This window comes from Mesoplodon mirus (genome assembly GCF_964341445.2).
Source record: "Mesoplodon mirus genome assembly, chromosome: 9".
In the NCBI taxonomy this organism is placed as follows: Eukaryota; Metazoa; Chordata; class Mammalia; order Artiodactyla; family Ziphiidae; genus Mesoplodon; species Mesoplodon mirus.
In genome coordinates this window covers 20,232,909-20,255,873 of record NC_138985.1, presented here as the reverse complement: position 1 = coordinate 20,255,873, position 22,965 = coordinate 20,232,909, and the positions used below count along the sequence as shown (strand labels likewise).

The 22,965-nt window shown below is 41.1% G+C and overlaps 1 protein-coding gene across 9 annotated transcripts in view; it reads left to right on the top strand.

Annotated features, from left to right (window-relative positions):
* The window catches only part of SRPK2 (SRSF protein kinase 2), a 237,020-nt gene that overhangs the window by 161,409 nt on the left and 52,646 nt on the right, over positions 1-22,965 (top strand). For all 9 annotated transcript variants that reach the window (XM_082631888.1, XM_082631887.1, XM_082631886.1 and 6 more), the window contains one exon: positions 150-301. In XM_082631888.1, the coding sequence (XP_082488014.1) occupies positions 150-301 (152 nt within the window). The remainder of the gene's footprint in view (positions 1-149; positions 302-22,965) is intronic.

The following is a 22,965-nucleotide window of genomic DNA, read 5'->3' as shown; positions in this document are numbered from 1 at the left end:
TCAGCTAAAGTGGCTGAAGTAACATTAATCAGCATCTCTTCTTAGTGTGTGACAAGTTTTATTTTTTCCCATATTAAGAAACTCTGACGTGTATTCATAATGCAGGATTTACGTTTGAGTAAACAGGAATTGTCCTTCCTCTGTTTCAGGCCGGAGCCTCAACAGAAAGCTCCCTTGGTTCCTCCACCCCCGCCCCCTCCACCACCGCCGCCTCTGGCAGACCCTGCGCCCCCGGAGCCAGAGGAGGAGATCCTGGGGTCAGACGATGAGGAGCAGGAGGATCCCGCAGACTACTGCAAAGGTGAAGTGCCCGCGTGCCTGCCGGGGGAGGACGGGGGTGGGGGGTGTGTTGATGACGCCAGCTCCCTGGTCTTTATTAAATTAGCCTCTTGGTGTCCATATCGTTAAAAACTTTTAGATCATTAAGTGTAGAATGCTACCTGAAAATATAAGAGATATCAGAAGGAAAATTTGTAAGGGAAAGAAAATAAATACATGTGTGCATACATATGCTGGGTACTTTCAAGAGGATTTATATCCGCTGGTAGGATTAAAAAGATGGTATAAAGCAGGACTATTAAAGATAAAAACATAGTAAACCATCTGCGAAGAGAAGAGCACAGAAAGTAGAGGGTACGAAGCCCCTACGGGAGGAGCCAATTAAACTGCTGTTCTCTGCATTGGATTTGAGCTTCTTGGCTGCTAAGACTACTAAGGAACTGTTCCTTTCTCTGCACAGCATTGAGTTGCATAGTATTCATTGTGTGTGGAATGAAAGTCTGTCCATTTGTTTCCTGGTGTTGTACTCAACGAAAAAGACAGTTTGTGGGTTCTGCTGTTGTGACGTAGTGGATTATGTTTTCAGCTGTGATTTCACGGAATACATAGAAATTATTCAAGTGGAGTATTCTTGTATTGACGTTTCGTGAAGACCAAGAGCATATAGCTAAACTGCTAAAAGGCAAGCATGTTGTGTGATGAGTATTGAAAACAGTTTGATCCAGACCCCATACTCTGTGTAGACTGGATCCCAAGAATCTAGGAGAAAGGAAAGGCAGTCCATTTGCTGCCTGTTCGTACTCACTTGGACTTTAATTCCCTCTAATAGAAAATTATCACAATCTGAATTCTTAGCTTCTGAACAGTTGATGAGACATTTATCTGCTACAAATTAAGGAAAATGTAAATCAGATTCTATACGGCTTAAGAAGAGATGGCAGGAGATGCACACATGTTCAGGCCATAAAGCATTAATGACTCTGGCTCTATTGTATCTTAGTATCAATTTATCTAGTGATTGCAGGCCCTTTGTGTGTTGGTTAATGTTAGATAGGAGAAAGCAAAAGTTAACATTCTGCTCTGAAAAGTTGAAGAAGGAATCTTCTGCTCTATGGAAGGAATCTTCCATAGGTGTCGATGTCTACACATAAAATCATGTTTTCCTTAGAAAATGGAATGTTTTCCATTTTCCACCATTACAGATGCTAACTCTTTAGCATTTGTATGAGTAGTGATCATGACCCCAAAGGTAAAGATCGATGCCTTTTAATATGGAAAAGAAGATGTTTTCCATCCTCCCTCTTAACCTGCATTTCTTTGTTTGAAAATGAAGTTATTTGAAGAGGAAATGCGGATAACTGTCTTGATTTTGCTGCTTAGGCCAAAACATTAGGCTGGTGTGAAGGAACTGTTCTCTTCGGGTCATAGGTTCCCCACTGCTGGAATGAGAATATTTGCCTCACACCTAGCTCTTTTGTGGTATAGACCATAACAGGTGTTTAAGATAACTGACAAATGCTTTCAAGGGGCCCGTGGAGTTGATTGGGAATGTCCGGGAAAAGAACTGCCCCCCACCCCCCAGTAGAATAGATAACTTTCCCACTGGAAACGGTTGAATTTAAGTTACCAACACGATGCTTTATCACCCCTGAGTACTTTAGTATGTTTTGCCTACAATCAAGTACATTCTCCTATGTTAACCACAATACAGCCATCAAGATCAGGAAGTTAATGTTGTTGTACTTCCACCATTCAGTCCTCAGACTCCATTCGGTTTTTGCCAGTTGCCCAGTATTGTTTCTTGTGTGAAACCGATCCATTGAAGAATCACATTGCATTTTGTTTTCTTTTTCCCTTAGTCTGGAACAGTTCCTTAGTTTTTTCTGGGCTTTTATGGCTTTGACATTTTTGAAGATGTAGGCCAATTATTTTGTGTAGTGTTTTCTCAATTTGGAATACCAAAGTAGTGCTGTTCTGTGTGAAGTGTTCTTCTCATTGAAGCCTATCAGATAGTACGTGGTTTTGATTTATACCACTACAGCTGATGTCAGTCACTTGTTCAGGTTGGTGTCTGCCAGACAGCTCTACTGTAAAGTTACTCTTTACCCCCTGGTAATTAGTAAACATTTTGTTGAGAGTTACTTTGAACCTTTGTAAATATTCTTTTTTCAAGAATTTACTTCCTTCTTTCTCTTCTTTCTTTCTCTCCCTGTATTCTACCTATCCCTCCCTCCCATCCATCTGTCTGTGTATCTCAGATGTACTCATTCATAGATTTCCTTTTTACTCAGTGGGTTATAATCATTTACTCTCCTTATTTGTTTTGATGCTTAGATTTTCCCAAACTGGCCATGAGGAGCCCCTTCAGGTTGATTCTCTGTCCTTTTGAAAAGTTCATATCATTCTTTTTCGTTCTACACGTTATTTTTTCACTTAGTGTATATTAGAAGTCACTCTGTATCAGTACGTATAAAGCTGTGTCATTTGTTTTATTTATTTATTTTTTTAGTTTAGCATAAATGTAAACCTTTATGTTTTAACTTAATTAAAAGATTTTTTTTTACAATTTTAAAGGTTACTTTCCATTTACAGTTATTACACAACATTGGCTCTATTCCCCATGTTGTGTACAGTACATCCTCGAGCCTGTCTTACACCCAGTAGTTTATACCTCCCACTCCTCCACCCCTGTATTGCCCTTAACCCCCTCCCCACTGGTGGTAACCATTAGTTTGTTCTCTGTATCTGTGAGCCTCCTTTTTTGTTTTATTCACTAGTTTGTTTAGTTTGTTGTATTTTTTGGATTCATCATATAAGTGATATCGTACAGTATTTCTCTTTCTCTGACTTATTTCACTTAGCACAGTGAGCACAGTGCCCTACAAGTCCATCCATGTTGCTGCAAATGGCAAAATTGCATTCTTTTTCATGGCTGAGTAGTATTCCAGTGTGTGTGTGTGTGTGTGTGTGTGTGTGTGTGTTTGTGTTTGTGTGTGTGTGTGTGTGTGTATACCTTGTCTTTATCCATTCTTCTGTTGATGGGAAAAGTCCCTATCATTCCTTAAATCCTTTCTTACTTTCAAATAAGATGTTCCTCATATACACTATTGATACTATGTATAAAATAGGTTGCTAACGAGAACATACTGTATAGCAGCGGTCCCCAACCTTTTGGTACCAGGGACCAGTTTCATTGAAGATAATTTTTCCGTGGACCGGGGGTGGGGTGGGGGGATGGTTCGGCGGTAATGCGAGCTATGGGCAGCGACAGGTGAAGCTTAGCTCGCCCGCCCGCCACTCACCTCCTGCTGTGCGGCCCGGTTCCTAACAGGCTGTGGACCGGTACCAGTCAGAGGCTTAGGGGTTGGGGATCCCTGCTGTATAGCACAGGGAACTCTACGTAATGCACTGTGGTGACCTAAATGGGAAGGAAATCCAAAAAAGAGGGGATATATGTATAGCTGATTCATTTTGCTGTATAGTAGAAACTAACACAACATTGCATAGCAACTATACTCCAATAAAAATTAATTAAAAAAAAGAAAGAAAGAAAGAAAGATGTTCCCAGTTCATCTTGTATTATCTGTACGCCAGCCCTGGAATCAACTCTCTCCACAAGGAGCCCTGGTTTCTTTTATTTTTATTTTATTTATTTTATTTATTTTTTGCATTACATGGGCTTCTCACTGCTGTGGCCTCTCCCGTTGCAGAGCACAGGCTCTGGACGTGCAGGCCCAGCAGCCATGGCTCACGGGCCTAGCCGCTCCGCGGCATGTGGGATCTTCCCGGACCGGGGCACGAACCCGTGTCCCCTGCATCGGCAGGCGGACTCTCAACCACTGCACCACCAGGGAAGCCCCCTGGTTTCTTTTAATGAAGAACAGTATTTAGAAAACAAATCTGGGTATTAGATGAGATCATTAGTATTGGGATGTCACTGCTTCTAGGTCTCTTAGCACAGAGCTAAGGACACACTTCCTTTATGTATATATTTCTAAATATTTATTTCTGTTTTTATTTATGCATATATTACAATCCATGAGTTTAATATATCTCATTTCCACTGTAATGCCGGAGGATCCAGCTCAGTTTTATCCTTAGCATATCTATAGTTTCTTTCTTTGACAGTAAGAGACTAGGCTGTCATTATCCTCATTTTGTTTACTGACTAGGTTAATTTCCTTGTATGTCGCTGCCATTTTGGACACGTCTCCCCTCTCCTCAACACCTAGCCTGTCCTTAGACGTCCTTTGTCGCTTGGCACTACCTAAGGGCTGTGGAGTGAGAGTTCAGGAAGAGGGAAGAGGAGGGATGCCTTTCACAGTCTAAGGGAATGTCTTGCTTAGTCTGTGGAGGTGGCTTGTCTCTCTCCTGTCACTTCACGTCTCTGCTTGTTTCCTTTGACTTCATTCTAGGAGAACCTCCGCCCCACCAGCCAGTTCTTAATAGTCCTGAAATAAAATAAAGCATCAACAGAAACAAAATATACCACATATTTTCTCTCTCTTTACAAAAGACATTTTTGTTCATCATAGGAGTTATAGGTATTTTGGGGGTCGGAGTGTGGAAGGTCACCTGGAATCCCATCACCTCCCTTTAGCTGCAATAAGCATTTGGGTTCCTGCCATTCTGAATCATTCATGACGAACCAAATTGTATCTTAACTTTTTACCTTCTTTTTACCTCTTTACCTTTTCAAGTCTTTCCTTATTCAAAGCTTGTGAAACTTAACACCTTTTTAACAAAAAGGCCACTATTTAAAGTTCTGATATTGCTAATGCATTATTATTCGCTCCTTCCTGTTGTACTTGGCAGTCTCTGCGGCCTGGGAGTCTTCTTTTCCTTTCTTCACAGCTAGCATGTTCCTGCCCACGAGTCCGGCGGGGGAGTATAGACTTTGGAGTCTGAAGGAGCTGGGTTCAAAATCTGGCCCTGTTGCTTTCCATTTCTGTATCCTCGGACAAGTTACCTTTGCTGTAGACTTTTTATTAGTTTCTTCATCTATAATATCATCTCTCCATACAGTAGAATATATAACAGCACCTATCACTGATGATTTTTTGAGGAATAAAATGAGATAAATATGTGAAGTAGGGCATACTACCTGATACGTAGAAGATTCTTAAGAAGTACGGATTTTATTTTCCTTAGTTCTGTTTTTGTTCCATCGTCCTCTTCTCGGGCGTGTCCCCGTCTGTGCTTTTGTGCCGACCCCCTTAGCGGTCTTAGCTGCCTTGCTTTGTGGTACGCTTGTTTCTCTGGCCTCTGCAGACAGAGTGGTCAGCACTGCTTCTCTCTCTTCTTGTTTTCTATGTTACCTCTGGTCGGTTGTCCGGGGCAGGAACTGTAGCAGCAGGCTGTGTGGTTTATTCCGACTTTTTCTTCCAAGCCCAGAGTATAACAAGGGTCAGGCACAGGGTCAGCCTGTAAGCAAACAGTTCTAGGAGGCCCTTGTGAAATATTGTACTTGCTTGCTTTTTTAAGCTGAAAGCCTCTTCATCAGGGCAAAACTCTCCTCTGGGGGAGATTTTAGTCCAGTGTGGGTTTTCAGAGTGTGACCTGTACCACCTGCATCAGAACGTTTCTAGGCTGGACTCTAAGTCTTGAATTTGAATCCTTGGGAGTAGGACCCGGACTCCAAGTATTTAACAGGTTCATCCAGTGATTTTTTCTGCACATTGAAAGTAAGGATGGCTCACCTGAGGCATGTACCATTCCTCTAAAGCTCCAAATTTGTGGCTAAGAGAAGTGACCCTTCCCTTCACTTCACACTGTGTGACTGATTTGCTGTGTAAGGGGAATTACTGCTTTGAACCACCTGTGTTCTAAAATCTCCCCAGCATGCTCAGCACGTATTTACTCCAAGGATGAGTAAATGGTGGAAGTAGGAACATCGCTTTGGTGTATCATGCTTGCCTGCCCTGACTGACTCCTCAGAGATCCTGTTTTGTGGCTCTCCTACATCATTTTTAGATAAGTTGGCACCTTGTGTACAGTTTATCAACTTGCATCGTTTCTGGAGACATCGATTTCAACATAGTTGTGGTCTGACTTGTTACTGAAGCGTGTCATTTCCTTATGCCTTCTTTGAATCCCTATCACATCTTATTTAGGCCTCTTCCTTTATCACCCACAGTAGTCTCCACTCCCCACCCCCGTAGCACTCATCATGATGTGTGATTATACATTTATTTTTGCGTTTGTTTCTGAGCTCCTTCTCCTCAGTCTGAAAGATTTCTTGTGGTCAAGGGCTGTATGTTTTGTTAATCCCACTGCATGTGAACCATCTACTGTGCAGTAAGTATTTCTGGTTGGGTGAAGAAATTGTCTCTGGTGTTAAGCTTCAACTAAGGGCAGAACAGCACTGGTGTTAACCTGCGTATCTGAAAAGGCGTGTCAGGGTGAGGAGGTTGACATGCCATGAAGGACACACAAATCAGAGTACAGACGCTTCATTTCTGCTTTAAATTTTCTTAAAATCATCCACAGTGCCCCCGAGCTCTTCTGTGGGAATTTGGGAATATCTCCTTCAAAACATAGGATAAACAATATGAATACTTGCACACTAGAAAAATGTCAAATGGCTTCCTTCTACACAAATTGCCTTTACCCATGTGTGTTCACTTTCCATTTGTGAAAAGTTTACACAGGTTGAATTTTACTACGTCTCAAAATTTAATGTTGGTGGTTATAATTTCTTATTGGTCTTGTTTCTCTCCCCAGAATCTATGACTTATGACTATTTTATAGCTTCATGTTTTTTGTTTTTTGTTTTTTTGCGGTACGTGGGCCTCTCACTGTTGTGGCCTCTCCCGTTGCGGAGCACAGGCTCCGGACGCGCAGGCTCAGCGGCCATGGCTCACGGGCCCAGCCGCTCCGCGGCATGTGGGATCCTCCCGGACCGGGGCACGAACCTGTGTCCCCTGCATCGGCAGACGGACTCCCAACCACTGCGCCACCAGGGAAAACCCTGTTTTTTGTTATTTTAAGGAAAAAAAAAGCAATATACATTACACGAAGTTGCCTTAGAAATAGTGTCATGTAGCTCAAGTATTTTATGACAATGTAGCCTTTTTAATTTTTTTTTTTTTTTTTACAGTAGGTTCCTGTTGGTTGTCTGTTTTATTTATTTATTTATTTAAGGGTTTTTGTGTGTTTTTTTTGATGTGGACCATTTTTAAAGTCTTTATTGAATTTGTTACAATATTGCTTCTGCTTTATGTTTTGGTTTTTTGGCTCCGAGGCATGTGGGATCTTATCTCCCTGACCAGCGATTGAACCTGCATCCCCTGCATTGGAAAGCGAAGTGTTAACCACTTTACCGCCCGGGAAGTCCCTGGTTGTCTATTTTAAATATAGCAGTGTGTACGTGACAAGCCCAAACTCCCAATCTAACCCCACCACCCCCCTTCTCCCCTGGTAACCATAAATTCATTTTCTAAGTCTGTGAGTCTGTTTCTGTTTTGAAAATAAGTTCATTTGCATCTTTTTTTTTTTTTAGATTCCACATATAAGCGACATCATTTATTTGTCTTTCTCTGTCTGACTTACATCACTTAGTATGATAATCTCCAGGTCCATCCAGAAATGTAGTCTTTAGTTTCTGTTCTTTTTGAGATAAGTAAAAGATAACCTTTATTCATTCACAGTTCTTTTCCTTAAAACCACTAATGCTGCGTGAATACTTAATTCACCATGGTTGTATGCGTTTTCAAAAATTAGTAGGCTTAATTTGGCTTACTTGAAGCCTTGAGAAGAGACTCTGCTTATCTATATGAAGAAGGTAATATGCCCTTGAATTTATTACATGAGGCTTCATTGCATTCCTTTCTTGGAGACTGAGGCTATTCCAACACCTGTCAGGCCCCTTGCTGTGAATCACTACTGACATGGGTATTTATTGATCACTAAGCTTTAGTTAGCCTAACAATTGAATTCTTTGAGGCTTTCCTATATGTAAAGTGTTGTATTTTACTACAGAGGTTGTAAAGATAAATGAGAAACAGTCTGTATTTTCTAGGAGTTCATGGCCTCATAGACTTTGCCAGTAGAATATAAGCTCCTTCACAGCAGAGCCTTGCCTATCTTGTTGCTTCCTGCTTCTCACTAGAACCAAGATAGAACAATCTGTGGCCTGTTGACTATGGGATGAATGAATGAATGGACTAGACTAAGAAGGTACTTAAGTGCCTTTCTTCACCTTTTTCGTGTGGTTAACTAATTATAAGAGGAGAAAAAGGAAAATTTGTGAGGATATGAAAGGAATGAAGTTGTATTTGGTTAGAGGTAAAAGAAAAGACTTTATAGAAAATGTAAAGGGGGCCTTGCCAGTTAAGAAGAATTGGACTTTGTTGATGGGGGTGGGCATTTCTCTGGCCAAATCCTGGAGCCTGGGAGAGGTGTCTCTGAGAAGCTTTTGTTTTCCTACCAAATGGGCAACATATAGATTAGGTTGAAGAGTAATTTGGGAGCACAACGTAGAGGATAGATATGAGGATGAGAAATCTATACATGAAGTAAATTAAAACGTCATCTAGAAATACATTTTTTAAAAACCTGAAGCAAGGAAGAATGGAAAAAGAACCCTTGGGAGTCCCCTGGCTAGTGGGTACGATTTGGCGCTTTCACTGCCGACGGTGCAGGTTCAATCCCTGGTCAGGGAACTGAGATCCCACAAGCCGTGTGGCCAAGAAAAAGGCAAAAGAACCTTTCTGGTATGATCAGCTCTCTTTTAAAAAAATGTATTTAGGGTGAAAGAGCTAGCTATACCAATATGTCAGCAGTAAGGTGTGGAGGTTTCTTCTTTTCTATGTACTTTTATGTCCATTTGTTGTAGCACCATTTGTTGAAAAGACACTTCTTTCCCTGTGGAATTGCCTGGTGCCTTTGTAAATAAATTCACCGTATGTATTAGGGTCTATTTATGGACTCTTTTCTGTTCCATTCCACTTTTGGTCTGTTTGTGCTCTTATTCCACACTTCCTTGATTTGTGTAGCTTTATATAGTAAGTCTTGAACTGGGTAGTGGATGCCCTCCAACTTTGTGCTTCTCTTCCAGAATGGGTTTTGACTTGTCTAGTTCCTTTGTATTTATGTATAATGTCAGCCTCAGCTTATAAATACAAATATTTTAGACGTGTCTTTAGTAGTATTGATCTTCTAATCCATTGTAGAGGAGCCAAATTTGCCATCCCTGAAGTCTCTTTGGCATGTGGATTATTTCCAGCTGAAAAGGCCCAGAAGACTCAGGAAGAAACTTGGACTTTCCCCCAAATGCCTAAAAGAACTTAGATAGAGGGTATGTTCCCTGACAGGAATAGAGCTGTCATCAGAGGTGTCTGCAGAGAATGTGGGCCAGGTGTGATGGGGGAGTCAGCAGAGCCTAGAAATCAGAGTCCACCCTGTGTCTGTGTCACAGCCATTTACCAAGTATTTGCTTTTCCATCTCCATGTGAATGGCCTTCCTTCCCTTTGAAGTCCCAAATCACTACCCCCAACATCCTGAAGATGGTATTTAAGATGAGGGCTTTGGTCATTTTGGAGAGTTACTCAGTTTTCCTGGGCCTCTCCCGTGTATACAGGTCATTAAACTGTTGTTTGATTTTCTCCTTTTAACCTGTCAATTTAATTCTTAGACCAGCTAGAACAACCTAGAAAGGTAGAAGAAATTTCTTCCTCCCAGACACCACTAACATCTCTGTGTCCATTTATTACCAAATTGGTCAACTGGATTCACGCCAGGGTTCCAGCCCAGGCCGAGACCGCTGGTCTCTCCCAGAGAGGTTCTTTTTCCATCAGATTCATGCAGCCGTAATGAAACCCTTGCTGAGACTGGAACAGCACACACTTTATTCAATGGCCAAAGAAAGGAGAAGCAGGACCTTAGTTCACAAATTACCTTCTCAAGCCAATCCGGGTGGAGACACCAAATCTATAGGCGGGTAGAGGTAAAATGGAGGGATTTGGATAGAGTGAGAGGAATATTCATGCGTTATCAGAGAACAGGAGTGTGGTTTGGACCTGAACTGATGCAGCTCTCCTCTTTAGTCCTTGTTTGGGCTTTTCTGGTTGTTGTCGTGGCAGTCGTAACTGTCAAGGCACTGAGGGGTGTGTCATTTAGCATGCTAATGTATTACAGTGAGTGTATAATGAGGCTTATGGTCTGCTGGAAGTCAGATCTTCCGCCATCTTGGGCCTTGTTGGCTCTAACCGGTTCTTTTTTTTTTTCTATTTGCAGCGTCCCCCTGAAACTTAGAGTAATTGGTTTCTAGAAAAAGATTTTTTTAAAAAAGAGTAATTGGTTTCTATTTGAGGGAGGGGCTGGCATATGATTCTGGGGCCACAGCCTTGGTAACACATTTATTTAGGTCTTTAATTTCTCTCAGCAATGTTTTATTAGTGTGGAGGTCTTGTGCATATTTAAATTTTTTTCTCACTTTTGTTTTTGTTTTTTGATGATATGTAGAAATATAATTAATTCATTGACCATGTGTCCTGTAACTATGCTAAATTTGTTTGCTAATTCTATTTGTGTGTGTGTGTGTGTGTTCTGTGTAGTTTTTGGATTTTCTGCACAAGCATTTATCATTTCACTGCAAATAGTTTTCTTTTCCTTAGCCATTCTTTATGTTTCTTTCTTGCATCATTGCTTCATCCATGCACAAGATTGAATAAAAGTGGTAGGAGAGGACATCCGTGTCTTGTTTCTGATCTTACAGCAAATGTGTAGATTTTCAAAAAGATCTGTTTCTTAGGTTGTGATGGATCCCATAGACTTAAAAATAAAATGAAAAGCATAAGGCTTACAAAAAGAAAAAAAGTAGAAGGCTTCACAGCCTTGGAGTAGGGGAAGATTTTGTAGAGAGAATACAAGAGGTATTAAGGTTAAAAAAATTAAAAATTGGATTTCATCCAAATAAAAAGTCCTTTGCTGATTAAGAGACATTTTGAAAAATGAAATGACCAGCTTCAGAGTAGGAGAAAATAATTGCAATATATATAGTTGACAAAGACCATGAATCAGAGACTACATCAGGAAACTAAGATTTTGGAGAAATGTTCTTTGTATTAATTAGGGCATATACATTTTTCAAATATTAGGGAATTATATATCTAGACTGCCGGATTGGATTTCTCTCTCTTTTTTTAAACTTTGTCTTTTATTTGTTTTCTACATTGAGCATATATTTCTTTGTAGATAGAAAAAAATGTTTAAAGAAGAACTTAGCAGTGAGGAACCATTTGAGGTTTTGAACAGGGAAGTGCTCTTCTTAAGGAAGAATAATTTGAAATCTTAAATGACTGGAGTTGGAGAGAGAGAATATGTATATAAGGAGAAGACAAAAGCAAACAACATCACAGAGATAGCATCTTTATCGTTTGATAAACTATGGCACATAGAGGACAACAATGAGAAAAATTCTGAGTCTTCAATTCTGGGGTGAGTGGAAGAAGAATAGTACTTCCTGGGCATCATGGGGGAAAAAAAAAAAGGTCTCTGAATTTTGAAACTGCTTGTCTTTTCTTCTTAGTTTCAGATATCATTTGGCTGTTCAAAAGCCCAGAGCCAAATGTGCAGTCCATCTCTTAAGAACTGAACAGGGATTTACAGCATGCATTCTGTGTCCTAACTTCACTGCAGCATTATTCTGTTTTATTTTTTCTGGGCTATTCTTTCTTCACCCCAGTTTCCTTCTAATTTTATATCTTGTATTGTGGTTTTATAAACTGCCTCAATTCTTTATTGAAAAGAAGTGGATTTGGTACTATTAACAGGAACAGTGAAATCACAGTTGGTCTGGGGAAATATGGATGAGTTTGACTTTATTCATTTGAATTTAACAAAACTGGTGGAGAAATCAAGAAGGCAGCTGCAGATACGAACCTGGGGCTCAGAAGAGAGGGCAAGCGGACGGTGTAGTAAAGAATTTAACATTGCTGAAAGAGAAGTCTGGCTTTTGCCCTAAACTCCTAGGTGATAGTCTCTAAGCCCTTGGAATGTCTGCCTGGTTTGTGTCTTCTTTACCTGGGCCTTGGGCCACACAACGTAAGCTAACAGTGCTTGGTGCTGGGTGGGGGCTTTTGGCACTTGTGAACCCTGAGGTTTGCCATGTTGCCAGTCCACCATGTCTACATAACGGAGCCCCAATAAAAACTCGGGCCCCAAGGCTTGGGTGAACTGCTCTGGTTGGCAGTACTGTGTGTGCATTGTCACGTGTCATTAACTGGAGGAATCGACAGTGTCCTTTGGGAGAGGACACTTGGAAGCTCTGAATTTGGGGCCCTCCTTGATTCTGCCCCAGGCGTCTCTTCCTTTGACTGACATTAAGTGATAGCCCTTATGCTATAATAAACGGTAACCATGAATTTAACTGCCTTCGGTGTCTTCCGTGAGTTCTTGTCACATATTAATTCCTGGAACTGAGCACGGTGTTTGGGTGCTCCAAACCTGCAGCTGGTGTCAGTCGTGAGGGTGGCCTTTGGGACCCCTAGACCCTACAGTTCTGTCAGAAATGAGCGTGGTCTTGTGGACTGTTCCAGACCTTATACAAGTATATAAATTCGATAGGGAAACAAATTGTATAAGGAGTGTTAAGTGAATAAAAAAGAGGCAGGGAGACGGTTCAGTGAGAAGCCTTTGAGAAATTGCGTGGGGCACAAGAGGAGAAAGAACAAGTGGAAGAACAGACAGAGCAGTCAGGCAGGCAGGAGAGCAACCAAAGGGGTGTGTTCACCGTGACGGCGCAGGTGGCGGAGCTGTGAAGGTACAGCTCTGTTACGCTCGATGAAAAATTCCTCGACACGTTCCCTTGTTGTAAACTGATTTTCATTTTTTGAGTGTAGATGGAGTCTTGCTCGCGCTCATTCTAAACGTCAGTGGTTCTTGTCCCCGCCTGTCAGCCCCCTGCATAGTCTATGCCCCTTTGGATCTGGACATCCCCAGAAGAGGCGCCGCAGGATCTGGGCCAGGGTCACCATGTGACGTTTGTCGTGATCTTTCCCGCGCCTTGTTCCTGTGGTGCTGCCGGCACCCGCTGTGAGGTGCTCTCGTCCGTGCCACCGGGGCTCTCCCAGCTGTACTCAGAACGAGAGCAGGATTGGGTGGCATAGGTAGTGAGAGGGCCCAGCCCAGATGCCCCCATGCCTGTGCCCCTGCACCCTGCCCTTTGTGGGCCCTCCAGCTGGCCCACGGCCCTTCTCTCCGCTGGCCTGCACCGCTGGTCCCTGGAGTCTGGTTTCAGAGAGAGTGCACAGTCAGCGCGACGGCTTCGCTTCTCGTCTTTCTCTGTCCCATCGTCCCTCACCCCCTTGTGGGCTCACTGGAGCATAAAATCCCTTCCTTTTCCTAGCTCCAAACAGAAACACTCTTGCACTTTGCCTCCTTGGGGCTTACACTAATTCCCTGGGCTGGCCCAGGCATGTTTGATTCTTATTTGACATCTAAGGTACGATTCTAAATATTACAAACAGAGCCTGGTAATGGGGCAAGTTTTGGAGTAATTTATTTGGTCTCTTTCTTAAAATTTATTTTTACTGAGATATAATTGATGTATTTAAGTTTTAAGGTGAACATTGTGTAGGTCAGGGTGTTTATTTGATACACTACATATTGCAAGATGACTGCCACCATACACCTCTGTCATGTCACATAATTATTATTTCTTTTTTGTGGTGGGAGCAGTTAAGATCTTGTTTCTTAGCAGCATTGAAGTTTATAATACATCATTGTTGTCTATATTTTCTCCTTAGTTTCCCATCTGAGGCTAGTAGAAAAAAGGAGTGTATTCTTAGGTACCTTATCCAGGTTTTTCATGATGATTTTTCTCTCTCTCTGTATTGGATCCTGTCTCAACCTGGAATTTAAAAGATTATAATGAAATAAAGAAGTTTCAGATGTTGTTGGAGTTTTTTGGTCTATTTTATATTGACTAGGAAGGAGTAATTGAAAATTTGCCATTTTTTCCCACATACAATTTTTTTTTATTGATTACATAAGGTACACCCCTCTAAAGGGTACACTTCGGTGGTTTTCAGTATATTCACAGAATTGTGCAACTACTGCCATGGGTTCCAGAGCATTTTTATCGCGCCCAGAAGAGACGCGGTTCAGGAGCAGTCAGTCAGTCCCCATTCTTCCCTCGTCCCAGTCCATGGCAGCTACTCATTTACTTCCTGTCTCTGTGGATTTTCTTATTCTGGACATTTCATATAAACAGAATCATATAGCCTGTGGCCTTTTTGTGACCGGCCTTTTTTTTTTTTTTTTTTTTTTAAAGCATATTTTCAAGTTTTATTCATGTCGTAGCATATATTAGTACTTTATTCCTTTTTATTCTGAATAATATGTTCTGTAGTCTGGTTATATCACATTTTGTTTATCCATTCATCAGTTGATGTGCATTTGGGTTGCTTCACTTTGGAGCTATTTTGAATATGCTACTTTGAACATTTGTATATTAAATTTTTTTTTTTTTTTTTTTGCGTTACGTGGGCCCCTCCCATTGCAGAGCACAGGCTCCGGACGCGCAGGCTCAGCGGCCATGGCTCACGGGCCCAGCCACTCCGTGGCATGTGGGATCTTCCCGGACCGGGGCACGAACCCGTGTCCCCTGCATCGGCAGGCGGACTCTCAACCGCTGCGCCACCAGGGAAGCCCTGTATATGAGTTTTTGAGTGGACATATGTTTTCCATTTCTCTCAGATGTATACCTAGGAGTAGAATGGTTCGGTAATATTATAACTCCATGTGTAACTTCTTGAGGAACTGCCAGATTGTTTTTCCAAAGCAGCTACATCACTGTGTATTCCTGCCAGCATGTTATATGAGGGTTACAGTTTCCCCACATCCTCACCAGCGTTTGTTACTCTTTTTTATTTTGTCCATCCTAGTGGGTTTTAAGTGGTCTCTCACTGTGGTTTTTTTTTTTTTTTTTTTTTGCGGTATGCGGGCCTCTCACTGTTGTGGCCTCTCCCATTGCGGAGCACAGGCTCCGGATGCGCAGGCTCAGTGGCCATGGCTCACGGGCCTAGCCACTCCACGGCATGTGGGATCTTCCCAGACCAGGGCACGAACCCGCATCCCCTGCATCGGCAGGCGGACTCTCAACCACTGCGCCACCAGGGAAGCCCTCGCTGTGATTTTGATGTTGATTTACCGAATGACTGTTGATGTTGAGTATCTTTTCATGTGCCTATTGGCCATTTATATATCTTCTTTGGAGTTGCTGCGTTAAGTATGTGTGTGTGTGCATGCACATGTGCAAACGTGCACACACACGTGTTATTGCTAAGGTTGTGGCCCGTGAGTACACATGTTCAAATGATGAGGATGCGTGAGAGTTTTCCTTCACTCTCAGTACCTGGAAAAGCTGTACCATTACCGTGTCACAATATGTTGTTGATGTTTTTAATACCATGACTGTTGTGCTGCCCCTGTTTCCTTGTTGGCTTTCAGTGTTAGGAAGTACTGTGTGAATTGAGGTTCATACCTGCAGTTCTGAGTGATCTTAAGTATATACTACTATAGCTATTTATTTAAACTCTTATTTGCTAGTTCAAAAAATTATTATGAAAGTGGTACATGGTAGTGTTAAAAAAATTCAAACAAAATAGGAAGCAAAAAATTAAAATTCTCAGTTTTTGTATTTGACACTCTGTTCCACAGTCAGCTTCTCCAAGGTGAATTAAAGGGGTTTCAAGTTTCAGAGGTATCCTCCCAGAAATTAATGTGTGTATATGCATATCCATATATGTATAACTTCCATAAAAGAGATTGATCTGCCTGTGCTTCCCATACTATGCTATGCTATTTCCTTTCAGTAATATTTGTGGATGTATTTTCATGAACCTACATATAGTTCTGCATCATTGTTTTCTGCTTAATACTCTGTTCTTTGTGTTTACTTTGATTAAGTAGCTTTGTAGTGATTAGACATTTATGTGTTCTCACCTTTCCTTATTGTAAATAATGCCACTGGGAACTCCTTATATATTCAGTTATGGTTTTGTCCTAAGCATAAATTTGTAGGTGAGATTAGCTAGTTTGAAGCATAGTGCATTTTCATTTTAAAACATGTCACCAGTTGCCCTCCAAAAAGACTATACTGATTTACACACTTACCAGAAGTACATCAGTGTGGCTCCACGCAGCACCACAGTCTTTACACGATATTACCAATAATCTCTTGTTTTTATTTTACTCATTTGATTATTAGTAAGACTGGCCATTTGTATTTAGTATTTTTGAAAAATTGTGTCCATATTATTTTTGATCATTGGGTTTTTAAAACTTGCTTTTATTCTTTTGGGGTTATGTGATCTTGTATTTGGCTTTTTAAAAGAGGTTTTAGTTCTTTGATTATAATTTCTTCATGTCTTGATTGTACTTTACTCTTCTTTGTACTTTTATGCTAATTAAAATAATTTTACCTATTTTCCTTTTATTGATCCTGTGAGCAGCCTACTAGGCTTTATTTACTATACCACCCAAATTCACTGTGACCTTTAAACTGAATATCTCTCATCAGGCTACCAAAATTCTTCCCTAGGACAATGGTAATTTTTCCTTTTTTCGTAACACACTAATAAGATGGTGGTGGTCTTTCCAAGACTGTTAAGTCTGAGGCACAAAAGGAAGAGTGTTTTCAAGAAGGAAGGATTTAATAATAGCAGTATTCAGTTAAGCCATAGTTTGAAGATGAAGGCTGAGAAAAGGTCAGTGAGCTACTTGTGGGGACGGTCCCCATTGGTTGGGGCCAGTGATGGATCATGCAGATGTCAAGGTGAGGATGCACTGGAGAGAGCATAACAGATACTTTGGTGAAATTTAGCAATGAAGTGAAGAGAAGACTGTAGCTTGTAGGGGGTGAGGTCAGATATGCACAGGAGAAAGTTGATTTTAAGACAGGATACCTGAGCCTCTTTCTAGGCAGAAGAGAAGAAATCTGAGGAAAGATTGGAGAGCCAACAAGGAAGGAATTAGATGAGTAATATTTGGAGGTAGTGGGTTAATCTTGGAAAGATTGAGGGCACATGTTTCTTGTAGAACAGTGGGGAGGAGGTTTTGTATAACTGTTACGGTGAGTAGAATAAAGACTGCTCTGGTTATTGTTGTGTAATGAATTACTCCAAAACTTAGCACATTGAGCCAACTTTTAATGTTGCTTATGGTTTTATGGATCAGGAATTTAAAAAGGGCAAAGCTGAGGGGGTTCGCCTCTGCTTCATGATATCTGGGGTGTCTGTTGAGGGTGTCTGTTGAGACATCTCAAAGGGTGGAGACACAGGAATCATCTGAAAGCGCATTATTCACATGTCTGGCCCCCCAGGCTACAAGTATTGGAAGACTGGGACTGCAGACAGGTGTGCCTGTCTGCATGCTTTCTGTGTGGCTTGGCTTCCTTACAGCACTGCGACTTCCGGGGCGGTGGCGGGCGTGGCCAGTCGTTACCTGGAACCCGGAGTTCCAAAAGCGAGCGTGCACCTTACAGAGCGGAAGCTGTGTTGCTTTACGACTTAGCCTCGAAAAAATCACACAGCCACTTCCACTACCTTACGTTGGTTAGATGCACATCAGAAGCTCATCCAGATCTACAAGGAGGAGAATTAGAGTCCATTTCTTGTAGTAGAACTTCAGGGTTCTAGAAGAGCAGGTGGTTTGGGAGATGCTGTTGTGGCCTTTGGAGAATATAGTCTGCCAGAAGAATGCCGCGAGAAGTTAATAAAAGGATGTTGTGAACTTTGAAGTATGTATAGTTATATTGTGGTATAATCATTTAACCATTTTTCCTAAGACATAAATTTATCTAATCTTCTTTTTGTCTGGCACAGACTATAAGACCTAAGCCTGAAGTCCACTGACTGTTATCTAACTTGCTATGTTGGGTGCGTACCATAGGGGCATGCTCAAGTTGGTACATGAGTTAGGCTTTCTGATGATGACTGAACTAGAAAACGTTAATTACTCTTGGATTGTAAAACTAGGTGGGGCTTTAGAATGAGGCTCAAAAGTCAGTTCTGTTTTCCATATATGTGTCAAAGAGCTTTTTACTTACTGCATTTGTAGTCATTCATCTCCAAAACCTATATCCTTTTCCCATTTTTTGCATTCCTTTAGAAATAATGAGAATTTGGGTTATTCACAATGAATTTTTTTTTTTTTTTTTTTTTTTTGCTGTACGCGGGCCTCTCACTGCTGTGGCCTCTCCCGTTGCGGAGCACAGGCTCCGGACACACAGGCTCCGCGGCCATGGCTCGCGGGCCCAGCCGCTCCGCGGCATGTGGGATCTTCCGGGATCGGGGCACGAACCCGTGTCCCCTGCATCGGCAGGCGGACTCTCAACCACTGCGCCACCAGGGAAGCCCCACAATGAATTATTTTTTACAAGAGGTGTAATGTACACCTGGGAACATGCCTGTAGCTGTGTGGTTGAGTCAGATGTTGCTATGTGATGTGATGCACCCTTGCACATTCATGAGCAATGGAAGTGTGAAATAACAGTAGGTCTTGACTTACTGAAGGAACTTAGTCTTTCAGTTATATTTTGATGTCTGAGTGTGTATAATTATGGCCTTTGGTTTTAAATGGCCAGGGAATTGTTGTCAGAGTTCTTTTATTTTAAAAGTTTTTTTGGTTACTAAAAGAATTTTTTTTTTTTTTAGCTGTGAAAGAAATTCAGTATTTCTCAGGTATCTTCTGATTTCTGAACTCTACTTGCACCTAACAAGACTTTCTCATTCCAAGATCGGTTGTTTCCCCAGTTCATAATTCAATATATTGTATTTTTGCTTATCCAGAACATAATTAAGAACTAAGAAACAAGCCCAAAATCTTCGAGTATCCAAGTTCATGTACTAGCCCCCTTTTAAGATCTCAAATAATATTTGTTTACTCTTCCTCTGCCTACAAAGCAAGTAAGGAGAAGGCTAAGAGCAAGAAAGAAGACATTAAAGCTATGAAAATCATTGTAAAATCCCAGTAAACATCCCAGCAGCCTTATCCTGCTTGATGCAGTGGTAAACTTTTTTAGGCAAACAGACCACATGTCTTATCGGGGAAAAATCAGATTGTTAGCAAGCTTTTGTACAGCAGTACTTTGGGCAAGAAGACAATAGAGCAATACATTTGATATACTCAAGGAAAGAAAGAGCCAAAGATTTTGTACCTGTCAAACTGACCTTCATTTATAAAGGTCCCATATAAAATGTTACACACAGTATATATGTTAGCCCTGGGAGAATATTTTTCTCACGAGCCCTCTGAGGAATCTATTTAAAAAAAAAAAAAAAAAGTCTTTAAACAGCCAAAATCAGTGGAGAGGTATAGACATAAAGACAGAGTTCATAAAAAGACAAGATTACCCTTGAAAAATTAAGCCTGTATCAGTCCTCTGGAATACTTACCTTACAGCCTGCTGTTAAGGAAGTGCATTAACCAGATACCCAATTGGACTTTAAATTATCTGTATTTAGTTTCCATAGACTGTATTTTTTAATTTAAAGGTAAATTTTATAATACCTTTAATGGAGCAGTGGTTAAGAGTTTTCTCTCAAGGACATACTGAAGAGACAAATGGCAGTGACTGGCACTGTGTACTTAAGATGATAGAAAGTGTTGTCAGTGGATACAAAGTGTGTCTGTTAACTATCTTTCATTTGTAGAATATTTATATGCTCAAAATACTTTCAGTGAAACTGAACACTTAGTTATATGTGTATGTTTGATGAAGAAAGTTTGTGACCCAAAGTACAGCGTCAACTACATCTGTAGATTTGGCCTCTTGAAAACAGCCACTAGCCATTTATGATTTGATGGTAACTTCTTGTGCATTTTAAGGACTCCTGCCGACCCCCAAAGTTCATTTAACACTGTGCTCTAAAGCCTTTTTCACTGGATTAAGAAACGATTCAGGAATCTTCTAGACTGTAGAATGTAGAGATTAGGCTTTTAGATTCTGGCTTGCCCTCCAGAATGCGAGTTGCATTTCCACTGTGGGCTCTGTCATCCTTGAAGGTCTTTTCTGTCAGTATCAATGTTTTTTTTTTGTTTCTGTTTTTTGTTTTTTTTGCGGTACGCAGGCCTCTCACTGTTGTGGCCTCTCCCGTTGCGGAGCACAGGCTCCGGACGCGCAGGCTCAGCGGCCATGGCTCACGGGCCCAGCCGCTCCATGGCATGTGGGATCTTCCCGGACCGGGGCACGAACCCGTGTCCCCTGCATCGGCGGGCGGACTCTCAACCACTGGGCCACCAGGGAAGCCCAGTATCAATGTATTTTGGAAAAATTTTGCTTATAGCTCTAAACTTGCAGTACTGGAATGAGAGGAAATCTAGATTACTGGTCATAAAGGCAGAAGAAATCTTCCATTTTATTTGATACCGTCTAGACTCAGAGTCCAGCTTTGTAAACGTATGGAGCTGTTAGTGTACTTTAACCTCTGAAGTGTTTGTGGACCCCAGGATTGCTGAGTTCAGCATCGTACAGATATTTGCACAGCTCGATGTCCTTCTTACCAGTTTGCCTTAAGTACTACACATTTTAGTTTTGCAGTGTAATAAAAATATAATTTTTCAACTGTATAATTCTCTTGGCAGTGTCTTTATGTGATATGATATTATGTTTAGATTATTAGTTCCCTTTTCCCCATCTGGTCATAAGAGAAAGGGAAATCTACTAAGGATATACTGTCTTGTTAAATTTCTTTTCACAAATAAGGATGAAAGTCTAAACTTGTACATCTTGCACAACTCTTAAGGCTCTTCACAAAGGCCATCGACGTCTGTGTTCAAAACATGTGCAGAAATGTGGTTGATCTGGATCTGGTTCTCTCAAGCTGTGAGCTGGGGCTGCTGTCAGCTGAAGGTTTGACCAGCCTGAAGGATCTGCTTCATTTCCCTGCTTTTGCTCACTCAGGAGGTTGTTGGGAGGCCCCAGTTCCTTGCCACATGGGCCTCTTCACAGGGCTGCTCAGAGCAAAGTAGCCAGCTTGGCAGAAGGAGGGGTAGAGAGAGCACCCAGCAGATAAGCCACAGTCTGTGTAAGATTGTGGTAAGCCACAGCCTTATGTCTTGTGAGGTGACCTTATACTTGCATGCTGAAAGTCTTAATTCTCTTATAAGGATATTTCAATGTTTGAATAGATCATAAAAAGATGAATTAATTGTGGTGGTCATTTTGTAGTAAATGGAAATATCGAATCATTATGTTGTGTACCTGGAACTAACATAACATAGTGTTGTAGGTTAGTTATATGTCAATAAAAAAAGAAAGGAAAAAAGATGAGTTAATTAATTTGTTTCTTTTACTTCCTTTCTTTTTTTGACGTTTGACAGCTATAAATTATCATCATATTTGGAGTATCAAACACCTTTTGCTGATTGGGCTGTGATAATGATTTAGATTACACGTTGGGCCACTTAGTTGTACCATCTTAAATAGCTGTAGGTAATACCCATAACCCTGGCCTGCTGACCCACTATGTGTCATTAGTCACAGTGGATTTGGGTAGTGGCCGAACAGAGTAAACACTTACGTGGCACTTAATATGTGCCCAGATACTCTGAGGGAGTGAGATGTAGGGCAGGTACCCAGAGAAGTAAAGTAGTTTGCTCAGTGTCACTAGTAACATAAGTAGTAAGTGCCACTGCTGTGGTTCAAGTCAGCATCCCTGAATTTAAGCACAAATCTGTACAAGCAATTGGCAGGAAGCAAGGGCTTGAAATTATTAGTTGGCCTTTGTATTAACATTTCAAATGTTCAAGGTGTCTCAGTCTATTTACTCCAGTCTCTGTAGCCCAACTGCAAAACTTGTTTCTCCATCCATCGTATTTATCTTACATTCAAGTAATTTTTGTTGTTACCTCTTTAAGGTCATAGATAAATAGGGATCCTCTGTCTTTGGAGCATCTGTCTTTTGCTCTGACTTTGCCTCCACAGCTCTCTCCCATTCATTAGTGTTATAGGAAATACTTGATGTAATAACCGAGATTAATTTACATTCAAGAGTTTTTAAATTAAGTTTTTCTGATTGACTCTCCCCCAGTTTGAAGGGAGTTTAACAGTTGTGTTATAGGCTTCATTATTGCTTAGTTTTTTGGTAGATACTAGGGCTATTTTTTATACCTTATTCCTGCTGCTTTTGTGGTGTGTGTGTGTGTGTGTGTGTGTGTGCTGTACCACCACATGTCATGCAGGGCCGCGTGGTCTTAGCTCCCCGACCAGGGATCGAACCCACGTCCCCTACAGTGGAAGCCCGGAGTCTTAACCACTGGCCCGCCAGGGAAGCGCCCCTGGCTTTTTATATTTAGCATTATTATTAATGTTTCTAATGAGGTGCCCATGATCTAAATTTTACTTTAAATTACTAATCAGGAGAATAGTGTTTTCTTAATGTCAACTGTTTTAGTTGATGTCCTCTACCAACATATTTTTCACAACTGTTAAGTGTGATGTGGCTGTCAAACATTAGCAAGTTTATGCGTGATAAAATTTTAAAGCAGTGATTTATTTTCATATGTTTTGTAACCTAAATTATGGTTACTAAAGAACGGTTGTAAAATTTTGTTCATGAAGGTCAGTTACAATAGATTCTTAGGTATCGCTGACAGACAAACCATTTCCAACTGCTTATCTTGTACTGGGAAAATAGATACTACTTAATGGCGGTTTTAATTTTATTTCAGAGTTTTTC